Source organism: Heterocephalus glaber, unplaced genomic scaffold (genome assembly GCF_053883595.1).
Source record: "Heterocephalus glaber isolate CG9 unplaced genomic scaffold, H.glaber_assembly_v1.0 deba00001429, whole genome shotgun sequence".
NCBI lineage: Eukaryota > Metazoa > Chordata > Mammalia > Rodentia > Bathyergidae > Heterocephalus > Heterocephalus glaber.
The window spans coordinates 23,318,010-23,332,879 of record NW_028258294.1 but is presented as its reverse complement, the minus strand read 5'-3'; the positions used below and the strand labels follow the sequence as shown (position 1 = coordinate 23,332,879).

Below are 14,870 nucleotides of genomic sequence, written 5' to 3'. Positions count from 1 at the left end.
GTTCTCCCTCAGTGTTCTCCACAGTGATGTCTTGCAGAGAAGGCATTCATTTCCTATTCCAATGAAAGACATTAAGGTGAGAGGAATACCCCCCAATGGAGAGGGATACAAGCATGTGCCTTTGCAAAAATTTCAACTAGATTCACCACAGAGAAAACTTCTAGGGAAAGAACGACTAAGACTGCTGTAACTACATGTTGTCATAAGAAGATAATTGTTTAAAACATTTATCCAAATATAATCACACTCCCTGCTTTTTCCATCATACTGGCAGCCTGAGAACGGTTGTCAAGTGACCGACACAACACGCATACACTGCAGAGATGCAGAACAATGCCTGGAGCCCTGCCCAAAATTGGTCTCTCCAAATGACAGACTTAATTTATGGTACCAGTCTAAAGCTCAATGGATTTAGCACTGTCTTTTTCCTATTGGTGGGGGAAAGGGTGAAATTTGGAAAGCTCAAGACACTGGTTGGGGCTTCCACCTGCCTGTGCAGAGTAGATAAGGCTGACAAACATATTCATTAAACTTGATCTGAAGCAAGAGAGCCTTTGAGGTCGTTTCTGAAATATTCATAAGGTGTGTTACCGAACTTGCCACTTAAAGAGGTTGAGCAGAAACACTGTGCGTAGGAGAAGTCAGTGCCCACACTTAGGGGGAAAAGCCACTTGGAAAAACAGCACATCCCACTACCACACGCCACTGTTCTGCTTTTAACAGCTCGGTCAGCTGTTGTCCCCCTATTCTCCTATTAAATCCCACCTGCCCAGGAAAGAGATGCTCTTAAATCCGCAGTTTCCTGGCAGTTGGAGGGGGCGCAGCGAGCCAGCCCCTCAGACAGCTCCTCCGGGGTTAAAGCGCAGAAGCCCCCAACTCCAGCGCCTTGCACCACCCTAGGGGCGCATGACTAGAGGGTCTCTCGGGACCAGGACCGGCCCCTCGCCCCAGCCAGGCCGCCCTTTGTCCCCGCTTGCCGTTTTGGCCTCTGGAAACCCTTCCCCGCAGCCCGCGGTCTTCAGTCGCTAGGCGACCTGCTCCCAGGCTGAAATGCTTCCAGGGCTGACCTGCAGTTCCTCGGGGATTAATTTCGGGGAGGGGATAGGATGGGGAGAAGACTGTGATCCGCGGTGACCCCAGAGCTCCGGGCACCCAGGTGGTGTGCACTTTCATTCATGTTACTCCCTCGGCCCCAAGCTTCACATTTCTGCGACGCCCCAGATAAGCGCAGCTCTCGCAGGGCGCCTCGCGTCCTCGCCGCCACCTCTCTCCCCTCCAAGGGCATTCAGTAACCCTGGCTCCTCAGCTCCCCCGGGGTCGCACTCACCTGGACGCGGACTGCGACAGGCTCAGCAGCTCCCAGCACGCAGCAGGGCGGTCTCCATCTCGCCTTCCCTGGACGCTCGGGCTGCGCGCTCAGCAGCAGCGATCGACGCGGTTGGTCACCGCGCCGGGGCTGGACAGAGGCGGCGGCGGCTGCTGCACTAGCTGCGGGAGCCGGAGAGGCGGGGGCGGGGCAGGAATCCGGGTCGGGCGGAGGAGCGGAGCAGGCGGGATGCACCCTGGGCGGCGGGCGGCAAGGAGGCGGCGCGGAGCGGGCGGGGAGGGCGAGCAGAGGTTTCCCTGGGAGCGCAACGCGGGCGGCTACTGAGCATGCCCAGTCCGGAGCCCCGGGCGCGGGCGCGGTGCGAGCGGAGTGAGCTGGGCCCGGCGCCGAGTCTAGGGGGAAAGGGTTAAACCTGCGGACCTGGCCGCTGCCGGCCAAGGGCGGAGAGCTGGCTGCAGTGGACCAGTTTAATTGCACCCGGAGCGACACCACCCCCAGCCTTCCAAGGGCGCCCATGACAGGAAGATGGTGAGCCAGGGAAGACTTGTCAATGGAATTCCTTTAGAGTCCGGGGCAAGGTATGTTCCCCGGCCCTTCCCTAGAGAATTTTCCAAAAGTCAGAGTTTGTATTTAGCTCAGCTTCGTCCTGGCCACCTCACTGAGGATCCAGATACTCAACCCTCACTTACTTTTCTGCTCCCAGGGACCTCCCAGGCAGCCTCCTCCTCCCGACTCCTGGACTGGTCAGGTCAAGTTGTCAAAGAGCCAGCTCTTTAATTAGGTGTAACTGAGGGATTGAGTCAACCTCCCGGGTCTATATCTGCATTTCAACCAGGGCTTCAGAAACACAGTACCTTAACCCCGGGGTTAATTATAATGGGATGAATTATAGACCCTGAAGTCGGTCTGAGGCTCTTTGGGAAACAGCCTTTGCAGGGCAAGCAAAGGGCTGGCCCCACAGCTCCCCTGCACCACACCGTGCCGGGTTACACGCTCGCGCGCGCGCACACACACACAGAAGGGGGGGGGGTTGGAGACCTGTGACTTTCTTCGTGATTGTATTTCGTGTTTGATGAAGAAGGTCTTCATAGCTAAATAAAAAAAGCTTCCTATACTAGAGGCAGCATAAGGTCGGGGAAAGAGATCGGAGTCTGAAATTGACATTGATTTCAGTTTCATTTTCCTTCCCAAGGAGGTTAGTTAGCCATTCTGCACCTCTGTCTCCTCCTCCAAGGCGGAGGGTGGTAATGCGTACCTCTCGGCTGTTGGGACAAAGAGCAGCCCTGGTAGCCAACACCTGTAACATAGTAAGTGTTCACTGAATAATTCAATGAGCTTCTGAGGGTTCCACCTCCACCATTCTGCTTTTATGAAAGGTTGAGTTAGTAATAATCCTTAAGTGGTGAACATTTATTGTGTCTCCCTTTCATATTAAGTAACTTTAAAACCATAACGTTTCTGAGTTTTTACTCAGTTTTACTGAGTTTTATGAAAAGCATTAGCCGGCTGGGCATGGTGGACACACCTGTGATTTCAGCACTTGGGAGGCTGAGGCAGGAGGATCACCAAGAGTTTGAAGGCAGCCTGGACAACATAGTGAGTTCAAGGCCAGCCTGAACTAAATAGTGAGACCCTGTCTCAAAACAAAAACAAAAACAAAAAACCTAAAAGCATTAGCCACTATTTACTTGCCTTTCCACTCTCCAGTTTCTTCATACTTTCACGACTAAATCCTTTGGAAAAAGCTAGTCCAAGACTTTGTGATGGGTGTCGGGGGAGCTTTTTCAGTAGAAATTCATTAGAGACAGCGTTTTCCATGTGGCAAGAGAATCTCCCTCTACAGTCTTTTAAAAGTAATTTAATTTACTTGCACCCCCTGTGTTCCTTGTTGCATGACTACTGTAGGAAGTAATGCACCCATGTATGAAAGGAAATTTACTTCTCATACTGTCCACTGTTTAAGGTATCAACTTGCAAAAAACCTGAACTTTTCATTATCCACCAATCATACTATGTTCTTTATATACCATACTGATGGCATTCTGCTCTTTCTGTGATACCCCTCTCTTTCCATCCCAATTCTTGAAGTCCTAATGCACTCTTCAAGCTAAAATGCAACCTTCTCTGAATACTTACCTCAATCACCAAGACACAGTTAATTCTCTGCTGTCACAGCTCCAGTGCATACTGCTAGTACAGCACTTAGCACAGTCTATTACTGTTGTTTAAGCAATGTAAAACTGTTTACTGAGTAACTATTTATGTGCAGATACTATCCTATGTGTTGTTTGGAAAACAACAAAGAAGGCCAACAAGCTTCCTGCCCTCATGAAATTTACAATCTTCTTGAAAAGAATATGCAATAAACACCTAAACTAGAATTAATCCTCAAGGACAGAGGTCAAGTATTGTTTGTTTTTGTCTTATCCAGCAAATTAATCTATAGGGTCTTGACTCATGCTTGCAAGAAACATCAATAAAATATTAATATTGGCCCTAGGCTGACCAAAGTGTTTGGACATGGATCTGTGCCAATTTGTTGCTGAACCAAAAATTTTTGCTCCTTCCCCTTGATCAGCTAAAACTGTCCTAATCTGGACTCGCTCTATATACACACCTGCCATCCAGTGTGATGAATGCAAGGCAATGAGGGAGGGACAGTGAGTTTCATTTCTACAGTAAATTACATCCTTTCTTTAACCTGAGGGAACAGCATTTCTCCAATAGTCAGAGTCAACTTGGATTCCCTTATCTCCTGCATTCCAAATAGCTCTTCTGGGATCTTGCACCACTTCCAGTCCCTTCCCATCTTGCCACTTTTGATCTCTACTTATGTCAATTCTTATTCTCTGTCATATGTCATCTGACTCTTTGGATCTATGTCCTGGCCATGACTTAAGCTTTTCTCTCTGATCCTCTTATTGTTTGAGTGTGAGGCAGACTTGGCAATACTTAGAACCAGCTCTTCCAAAGAATATTTGCACACGTGTTCCATAACAAGCAGCAAGACTTGTTTAATGTGAGCAACTCCAGGGCCAGGTCTCATTCATGCTTTTATTATAGAACTTAGAAGATGAACAATATGTAATAGATTCTCAATAGAAGTTTGTGAAATGAATGAATGTATGTATGCAGCTTCTCAACTGTATTTGGTTCCTCAGATCATAGGTTTTGTTTTGTTTTTCCCTAATTGGTCTTCCTTTAACCCTAGAATTGATTCATTAGGATTTTGGCTCAATTTTACCCTTTCTTTCTGTGCTAATTTCCTTCCAGTCACAAATCAACATGTTTCTCCACCTCTGGGCTCTGAATTATTTTTGGATAACAGATTAACATGTAATCAACAAAGAAGGTGGTTGAAGAAACTGAGATTGTGTGATCTAGTATTTACAAAGAATAAGGACCCACAGAGGAGGATATTATATCCAAAGTTACAGCAGGAGAGCTGAAGAGGAAGGGAAAGAGCTAGGAGCTGCTGGCTCTCTCATCTACCTAAGACTGCACATTGGCTCGTTGTAAGTGACACAGAGCTTGGATCTTTTCCAGATAGGTGGACATACTTCCTTGTTCAGGAGATCTCTTACTGAACATCATCCTTAGGAATTTATTTGAATAAAAATTTCTCCACCCAGATGTTTCCTTCTTTAGCAAGGTTAGATTGAGCAATGGGAAAATAGGAATTTCCTGCCTGGATCATTTTGTGGGTGTGTGGAAATCATGGCCCATTTATTTGGTTTTAGTCTAGCTCTGGTTTTAATCACAATCCTTAGAACTAGGGATAGACTAAAACCAGGGCTAGACTAAAACCAGAGATAGAACCTGGAGACTGGTAGTACAGAAGTATTCTTTGGTGTTTTGACTTGATAATAAAACTAAAAAGGAAGCCTCTGGATATAAGTATTAGGCCTTATCTATTTTGCTTAACTGTGTAAAATTTATAAATTATAAAGCCACACTTTTCTAATAAAATGTATTTTATAGACCTATGTATTTTTGGGTATAATACTGAAATGGCAGACAGACTTAACATATCTATTAATATCTCTAGTGATGAAATTGTGATGGGATTTACATGAAAGTTAATCATCATATTAGAGAATACTTTAAACCAAATAAACTAAAACTCTTAGACATGCTGCTATAGCAGTTCTTAAAATGTGATCTAGAAGTAAGGCTTTCCAATAACCTAAGGACTGGTCCAAAATGCAATTCAGTTAGTTATTTATGGAACATCCAGTTTATAGAAGATACTGCTAGATACTGGGAATACAAAGATAGATAAGACACCATTTATAATTTTGAGGAATTCATATTTGTCTAGAAGCATAAGCATGTGTACAACGAACACATATGCATGATATGGGATTTTTCTCAATGCATGTTTGTTTCTAGTATAGAATTAAATCTGTATTAAGACCCCTCTTCTCTCATCTCAGTTGTCTACACTACTCTATGTGTACTTGCTTTTAAAGGTATCCTTCCCTCAAGATAATAAAGATTAAAATCTGTGAGTTCTGATCCATAGGTCCTGAATCCTTCCAGGTAACTCCAATGAAGTTTAATCACTAAAAGATGACTTATGCTGCAAGAATCTAAGAGCAAAAAATTGATATCAGACAACAGAGTAAAACAATATTTTGTGACTGACACTGCATATGATGTTCCTACTTAGAAATTTTAATGGGCTAATCCTATTTTGTCTTTATATATGGGAAGCCCCTGGAAGAGGTATTTACACTAATACCCTGGCACACCTCTGCTTGACAGCTTCTATACCATCATTTATTTTTAAGGAAGAAATATCCATTTTTGAAAGCCTAAAGTTCAGTAAAATTTTGTGGATGGAAGAAAATTTAGGCTTCTATAAGCTTGTAAAAGTCAGGTTGCAGATCAAATTAAGATGGAAGTGAAAACCTTTAATGAAACTCTGCAATGGCAAGATGACTGTTTTTATGCCAAGATAAACTTTCAGAGAAATGAAAAATACAGTATACATTAAATTATTCAGCATGGGCAGCAAATAAAAAAAGTCTATTGAAAATGAAGTAACCATATGTGACCTAAATTATACAAAACTAGATGGGAATATTTTTTACTTTGTAAGTGGTGTGGAGGAGACATAGGCAACTATGACATCATTTCCTTTAATAGTCAAAAACCCAGCCAATTACTTAGATCTCAGTGGTGGAGTTAAGAAAAACTCAACACTGTTTTAAGTGGAATAGTCAATTTTGCTATCATGGTGAATGACATCATCCAAGACTGCTGGAAAATGGAGCTCATGGTCCCTCTGTTGATCAGTTTGAAGGAATTTATGTCTAGAATTCTCAAGATACATTCAGTGCTATCCAACTCCCCTTACAACCATCACTGACTTGGAGGATAAAGTTGAAAAGATAAATTTTGGCTGGCTTGAAGCTTTTTAATCTGTTAGCCATCCTAGAGAAAGGGACAGATCTTATTACTGGGAAGAAAATGTGTACCCTTTTGGGAAAAAGAAAAAAAAGAAGAGAGGGGTAGAGGAAAGTCAGTAATCAGTAAAGCAAAATCTCTCATCTATTCTTTTTTCGGGAATAGATACCTACATAGCCTACAGAATTCTGATTTCACATATACTCTTCGTTAACATAATGTTCTATTTCCTCATGCTATGACCCTAATCATAGTAAACCTGTCAGTAGATCTTACTACGTTATTTTGAGCATAATCTGTATGGTCAAGCAATGTGGATATACTGAAAAATTTGAATTGGTTCCTCATTTATTTAAGAGAATTCTGGTAAATATTTAGTCCAGAATAACAGTATAAAAATAATAATGATAATAATAATAAAGACCAAAATCTAATGCAAAATTATTTTTAAAAAAATGATGCAATCACATTAAGGTATCAAAAGGACGCAACTGAAGCATTCTAATAATATCCAGTACACATTATAATATATTTACCAGTGACTTATTCCAATATATGTTGTGGATTTGTGGGGTTGTTTTATTCCAAAATATTTTCTACTGAAAGATCCACAATCATACCCGACATGAGCATTGTATCATTTGACTTAATCTTGAATATTATACTACAATAAACATGAAACAAAGACTTATTCATGTCTTTGGAAAAGAAGTTTTTCATTTTAATTTAGTACAGAAGAATTTTGATTCTTTTGAGCATCTATATTCACTTTCAATGAAACAACATTGAAGATCAAGGTATAACTGTTGATGCTTTAAATTTCTCTTTTCCTCAGAACCTTCCATGTGGTAGAATGATAGGAAAACAGAACAAAGAAAGTAGGTTCTTTTCTATGATATTTGTGTGAGGAGAAAAAGTTTGATTTAGATATTTGTTTAAATTTCTATAAAGGCTTTTAAAAATATGTTCACTTATTTAAATAAAACACCATATTATAAGAACTACAAAAATTCTGTGCTAAAAGCAAACAGGCAATACTTATCACTGTAATTATTTTAATAAGTCCAAAGCATCATGATTCCCCCTACTTTTGGAACTATAAGTTGGTAGTATATTTTGAATAAGGGATGGGTGGATGGATTGATAAGAGACAGATGAGTAGATAAATAAGTGAATTAAGACAGGGAGAGAAGAATGAATGCATAATATAACTAGCACATGGATAAGGCTTTCATCTGCCTAGAATATTCTGACACTGTCTAGATTTCAAATATTTTGTTTCATTGTCTGATTGTGTTTCAGGCAATGTGTCTTGATTTTTGGTTTATATGTTCCCATATATATGGAAATACTTCTACTGATTTAGCATGCAGAGTAAAAAAGACAAAGATTTCTGTGACATCCTGTCTCCATTCGATGTTTTTTGAGTGCTATGTTCTGGTAAACACTGGCAGTCTAAAGATAAACTATGTGGAGCCTGTCCTCAAGAAGCTCACAGTCCACTAGAAAAAGTCACAGAAACTGATAAATTCAAGGTAAAAGAGTATGTGGTAGGCTAGAGATATGGACAACTTTCTGATAGGAGTCCATTGGAAGGAGTGTGTGTGATCAGTTTTCCTTTATTATACCTGACAATTTCCTACACATAATAAAAATGTTCTACCTGGATGTGGTGGCACATGCCTTTAATACCAGCTACTTAAGAGGCTAAGGCAGGAGAATTGCATATTTGAAGTCAGCCTGGACATCTTAGTAAGACTCTGTCTCAAAAAAAAGGGGGAGGGCTGGGTCTTAGGTCAGAGGCAGAATGCTTGCCTTATTACATGTGTCATGCCTTAGTTTCATACCCCAGTACTGAAAAACAAACAAAAAGGAAAGAAAAAATAAACTCACAAAGACCATGTCAAAATCCAACACCAATTCATGATAAAAACCCTGCAGAAAATTGGAATAGAAGATCCTTATGTCATTCTGATAAAAGCTATCTATGACAAACCAACAGCCAACAATATACTAAATGATCAAAAACTGAAAGTTTTCATTCTAAAATAAGGATGCCCACTATTACCACTCCAATATCATTTGGAAACATTAGCTAAAATAATTAGACAAGAGAAAGAAATAAAAGGAATAAGGATAGGAAAGGAAGAATTTTAAATTATCATTATTTATGGATGACATGAAACTCTACATAGAAGATCCCCCAAACTCCAAAAAAACTCCTGGATTTAATACCAAATTCAGTACCATAGCAGGATACAAAGCCAACACTCAATAATCAATAGCATTCCTGAATACAAAACAAACTAATTGAGAGAGAAATTAGGGCAATAAAGCCTTTCAAAATAGCATTAAGAAAAATTAAATACTTAGGAATCAATCTAATGAAGGAAGTAAAAGTCCCTTACATTGAAAACTACAGTACTCTGAAAAAGGAGATCGAAGTGGATAAGAGAAAATGGAAAGATATCCCTTGTTCTTGGATAGGCAAAACCAATATAGGGAAAATGGCTATACTTCCAAAACTGTTTATATAGATTTAATGCAATCCATATCAAAATACCAATAGGCTACCTCACAGAACTAGAGAAAACAATCTTAAAATTCATTTGGAACCAGAAGAGTCATAGCATTGCAAAAGCAATTCTGGACCACAAAGGCAAAGCACGAGGCATCACAATCCCCAACTTGAAATTATATTACAAAGCTACCATGATAAAAAGAGCATGGTACAGAAAAAATTTTTTTTAAAAACCCAACAAACCCAGACCTGAGGATCAATGGAAAAAAAACAGAAGATGCATAAACAACTCCAGACATACACTTATCTTTGACAAAGGGGCCAAACACCTTCACTGGAAGAAAGATACCCTCTTTAATAAATACTGCTGGGAAAACTGGCTTTCCACATGCCAAAAATTGAACCTAGACCCATATCTCTCACCATGCACTAAACTAAAATAGAAATAAATCAAAGATCTACATGTTAAAACAGAAACAATCTGCTTGAAGATAGAATAAGTAAAAGTTTAGAAGACATAGGTGTAGGCAAAGATTTTATAAACAAAACTCTGAACACACAAGATCAACAACTGGGATCACATCAAATTAAAAAGCTTGTGCATAGCAAAAGAAGCCACCAGCAGAGTGAAGAGACAACCCAGAGAATGGGAAAAATTTTTTAGTAGTTATTCCTCAGACAAGGGACTAACATCTAGAAAATATAAAGGACTAAAAATACACAGACCCCCCAAATTTAAAAGACAACCCAAAAATGGGCATCTGAAATGAATTGACATTCTCAAATGAAGAATTAGAGACGGCAAATAAATATATGAAAAAATGTTCAGCATTGGTGGTCATTCGTGAAATGCAAAGTAAAACAACACTGAGATTCAATCTCACTCCAGAAAGAATGGCTATCATCAAGAAACCAGCCAATAACAAATTCTGGTGAGGCTGTGGGGGAAAAGGAACTCTTCTCCATTGTTGGTGGGATTGTAAACTGGTACAACCACTTTGGAAATCAGTATGGAGAAACCTCAAAAAATTAAAACTAGAGATTCCATTTGACCCAGCTGCTCCCTTTCTAGGTATCTTCCTGAAAGAGTTAAACTCATCATACCATAGTAATATATGTATACCCATATTTATAGCAGCACAATTTGTAATAGCTAAATCTTGGAATCAGCCCATATGTCCATCAAAAGATGAATGGATAAAAATTTATATACAATGGAGTACTAGGCCATAAAAAAGATAAAATTAAATCATTTATAGGAAAATGGGTGCACCTCAAGACCAAAGTCTTAAGTGAAATAAATTGGACACATGAGTTTAAATATTGCATTGTTTCTCAACAAAGGGTAAATAAGGAGCAAAATGGGGGATAGATATTGGGAAATAGGAAGAACATGTTCAAATAGAATGAGAACAAGGGAGGGGGTGGGGGAAGGGAAGGAAAGGAAAAGGAAAAAAGAGAATGGAAAAAAAGAGAAAGGAAAAAAATGGAAACAAAACTTTTGTGCATGGGGAAGGGAAGAAGAGTTGAAGTGAGGGGAAGGGAATAGGGAAAAAAGAATTAAGATATATTTTGTACAGGTACAAATTCTCTATGGTGAATGTAATCAATATGTATGATAAATATGTACTAATAAAAATAAATTTAAAGCATTTGGTTAGTAAAGTAAACCAAAAAACAAAGAACATGTCAATTACCAGTTCAGTGACATGTAATAACCCTACCCTGTTTCTCATTCAGTGCAGGTACATAGGTCATGTAAAAAGTCTGTGGCTTTATATTTCATAGCATCATGTATTAACCATAATATTGAGCAGCTCTGAGTGACATGCCTTTCAAAATCTGATTTTCAGCCTGTGAAATCCCATATAACAGCTGTTCTTAGAGTACTTGTTCTTTCTTCTGTTATTGTAGAAAGGCGTTTCTTTTATGAAGCCACATACAATAATTTTGAGTATGATTTCACAATCATTATCTTCTTTCACTTGAATTTAACCAGCATTTCCTGAGTGCCCACTATAAATAAGGCACATTTTTAGGGGAGATTCTAAAAATCAGTTGTAGTCTAAGGATAATAATATTAACAGAAGATAATTAAAAGATGATAAATAATGCACATTTACACATGCTCTTGGTATGTGATAGGCACTATCTGAAAGACTTTACATATCAACTCAACTAAAATGCCATGAGGGATGTCATAAGTCTCTGACTTAATTGTTCTCTGTAAATTTGAGAATAAAAGAGGAGAAATTATGCTGATGTGCCAAGAAATAGTCTCCTTCTCAATTTTTTTATTTGTTAGATGGTTTTGTTAGAGCCAGTACAGAAGGGACTGCTATAGGTGACAGGATTATCCACAGTTTTTAAAGACAGAGAAGAAGCAATTAAAATAGGGAGAACTTTGGAGGCCTAGAGGCCACTGGCAGGCGAACAAATACGTCTTTTTAATTTATAAGACCTATTCTTTTATGAAGCTAAAACATATGCTTTAGTTAAATAAATGTTGTATCTTTTCTGTCCTTTGTTCTGCTTTTATCTCTTGACCAAAGTTCTAAGTGACTTAGGACCTTCATATATGAAGGTAGGCAAGTATTGTAAAATTAAATAGTGGGAAGGGGTGGTGATTTAGTTCAGTGATGCCACACCTGCCTCGCAAGCATAAGTTCCTGAGTTTGATCCCAGGTACAAAAAAAAAAAAAAAAAAAGTGGGAGAAAAGCATCAAAGAGAAAAACAGAAATTGCAACAACAATGCTATTATTCTTTCAGCATCCCAGTGTAGCCTCAGCTTCAGGGGAAGAAGAGAGTTACAGAAGTAGCAATATAGGCTTTTGTTACTGTTACTGTTCTAAAGCCAGAAAAATCCACTAGAAGGGTGGCTACCATAGTAGCTCAATCATAAGTGAACATAATTTCATGTGGTATGTTGAAACATGAACTAAAAATATTTTCTGTTGACAGTGGAGAATTTGATAAGAAATTTCTAGTATACCTCATTATATAAACAATGCTGTCAAAAATTTGGATAGTTGGGCCGGGGATTTAGCTCAGTGGTTTCGCCGCCTGCTGCGCAAGCGCAAGAATCCAAGTTTGATCCCCGGTACCAAAAAACAAACAAACAAACAAAAATTTGGATAGTCTATGTTCTAGTTGAAGCTGGTTTTGTTGAATCACCTGGATAAATGTTTCCCATATAAACGTGCCAGAACATCACCTAGGCCTCCTGATTCAGAAGCCTTGGGGAATGAGGCTCAGGCCTGTATGCAATTTGAAAATTCCCCAGGTAATCCTAATGAACATAGCTGATTAAGAATTACACAGGAGGGGGCCGGGGATTTAGCTCAGTGGTTCCTGCGCCTGCCTCGCAAACTCAAGGTCCTGAGTTCGATCCCCGGTACCCAAAAAAGAATTACACAGGAGGGCGGGGAATTTAGCTCAGTGGTTTTGCCACCTGCTGCATAAATGCAAGCACCTGAGTTCGATCTCCGGTAACAAAAAAAAAAGAGCCAAATTCGCTAAAAGCAGCAATAAGACTCATTTGGTTTAAATTTTCTTATATTCTTGCACTAAAATAATAAAATCTATATGTTATCTTGAGCTAAACTTTCTAAACTTTCATATTGTGGTTCACCTATGCTGTGGTTATTTCCTTTCTTTGCCTAAATAAAACTAATGCATTACTAGCACAACACTGAGAACATTTAATAAGCACTCTACAGAGAGAAGCAGGAGTGTCAGCTTCCTTCAGACACCTGCTATCTTCTGCCTTTAACATTTACCAGGCTGTGATAGGCATAAGGCCATAAGGAACCAGGCCAACTCATTTACAAGGAAATATGATGTAGCAGACAGAGATGGAAGAAAAGCCTTTAACCAATATATTTTTTTAGAATAACAGCCAGTATTTATAGGGCTTTACTTTATGCAGGCCTTATTCAGAACACTTTGTCCATATTATCTCATTTTAATCTCATAATAGCCTTAAAAGTTGAGTTCTATTTTATCCTTACTTTACATACAGATGAGGAACTGAAGGTTGAGAGAGGTAAAGGTTACGAATCTAGTAATGATGGAGGAAGCAAGATTTCAGGCAGGGAGGGTGGCCAGGGAGCCCACATTTTAACTACATGTGATCTGGTCTCTGAAGGCCACACTAGTTGACTATTACTTAGTGATAGGGAATGGAACATACACATTTCATTCTGTTTTTGTGTATTACTAGATTGTTAGTCAAAAGCAGCGCCATACATGGAGGAAATTGGAGTGTATTTTCAAGAAGAGGCAAGGAAGGGTGGATATCACTCACGCCAAGGGATCGCACACACACCTCCTTCATCTTTTGCTCCTCTTGCTCTCCTTTTATCTGTTCCTTTTTCTTTCTTCCTCTTGTCACATGATGGGGTCTGAGGAGTCCCCCCAAAGAAGAGATGGGACCTCAATTTCAAGTACTGAATAGGTTCTTAGCTTTTGTCATGGAAAAAGAATTTCAGGATGTGTCAATGAGAGGCACAGACAGATTTTATAAAGAGTTAAAGAAGTACACACTCAGAGAAAATGGAGCGCTAGTCCTTGAGAGAGAGGTGGATAGTGATCTGGGGTGGGAATATATATGTGTTCTTGGAGGGTGATGGTTGAGCTAAGATGTTTTGCCTAAAAATATTCTTTGAAACCTTTGAATCTGTCTCTTCTTCTTAAAGTCAGGTTGTTGCCCTTTACCTTATCTACTGGGTTGGCTCGTGGGCTTAGAGTATCTTTTAAAGATTTGGAAGAAAGAAAAAAAAAAAAGCCTAGGGAGCATATGCAAGCCTAGGGAGTAAATATATGGAGTATAGCTATAGCTAAAACCTTGAGTAACTTTGCTTATATACTGAAGTTGGAGTGTTCTTAAAAGCGAAATTTTAATATCTGATTTTCCTTGTCTCCTTTCCACCTATCTATTTTTGCTATCCTAGCTCACTCCTCTATCTCTTTCCTTTCTCTAGTAGTTAGGTCATTTTCCCACAAATATCACCCACAGAAATTTTTTAGTCTTTTGGGAGGTCCTTAAGTATAAATAGCTAGGAGGTAGTGTGGAGGTGGGGCAGGGGGAGAAGACAAAAAACATGCCAGGCAAATGAGGAATAGTAAAAAGCATAGGCTAAGAATGCTACGGAGAGGAAAAGCAGAAAGAAGCAGGGAGGAACACAAGCTGAGTGGAGGATGGGAGGTGTCCCTGGTGCTGCTCCCAATAATTAGGACACCAATTAGGTTCATAGAAGGTTGGAGGCAGGGGCGGAGGTTGCATATTTGTGATGACTGAGCCTAGAAATGCAAAAGAGGAATGCAGTTAGACACAAACAAGATGTACACAAAAGTGACAGAAGTCCCTGGAGGCTGGTGAGGGTAAAAGAAGTACATGTCTTAGTCTGGGACAGACCACTATCAAATAAGACAGTTGTCCCACTTAAAGTCAAGGAAATTATAAGAATATATGATATTAGAGTATAAGGGTCCTTCACAATAATTGAGTCAGGTAATTTTTAAAAACTATTGGCCACAGAACCCTTATCTATGATATATTACAAACCCTAAGTCAACAAAAATAGATCTGCTCTCAGTGAGGTTGGGGA

At 39.6% G+C, this 14,870-nt stretch overlaps 2 protein-coding genes across 22 annotated transcripts in view; one reads left to right on the top strand and one right to left on the bottom strand.

The window, feature by feature from the left end:
- The window catches only part of Elmod1 (ELMO domain containing 1), a 61,008-nt gene extending 59,377 nt beyond the window's left edge, over positions 1–1,631 (bottom strand). For 7 of the 8 annotated variants that reach the window (XM_021237758.2, XM_087212161.1, XM_087212159.1 and 4 more), the window contains exon 1: positions 1,328–1,608. The gene's annotated coding sequence lies outside the window, so the exon portion shown is untranslated. Of the gene's footprint in view, positions 1–1,327 lie in introns of all 8 variants that reach the window. The other variant, XM_004856496.3, reaches the window with a different exon arrangement.
- A 101-nt stretch (positions 1,632–1,732) lies between these two features.
- The window catches only part of Alkbh8 (alkB homolog 8, tRNA methyltransferase), a 118,292-nt gene continuing 105,154 nt past the window's right edge, over positions 1,733–14,870 (top strand). For 6 of the 14 annotated variants that reach the window (XR_015451557.1, XM_087212155.1, XM_087212156.1 and 3 more), the window contains exon 1: positions 1,769–1,905. Coding sequence is in view for 4 of the 14 variants with exons in the window: in XM_087212155.1 (XP_087068281.1) it covers positions 1,853–1,905 (53 nt within the window). In the remaining 10 variants the exon portion in view is untranslated. Of the gene's footprint in view, positions 1,906–14,870 lie in introns of all 14 variants that reach the window. The other 8 variants (XM_087212157.1, XM_087212154.1, XM_004856502.3 and 5 more) reach the window with 4 other exon arrangements.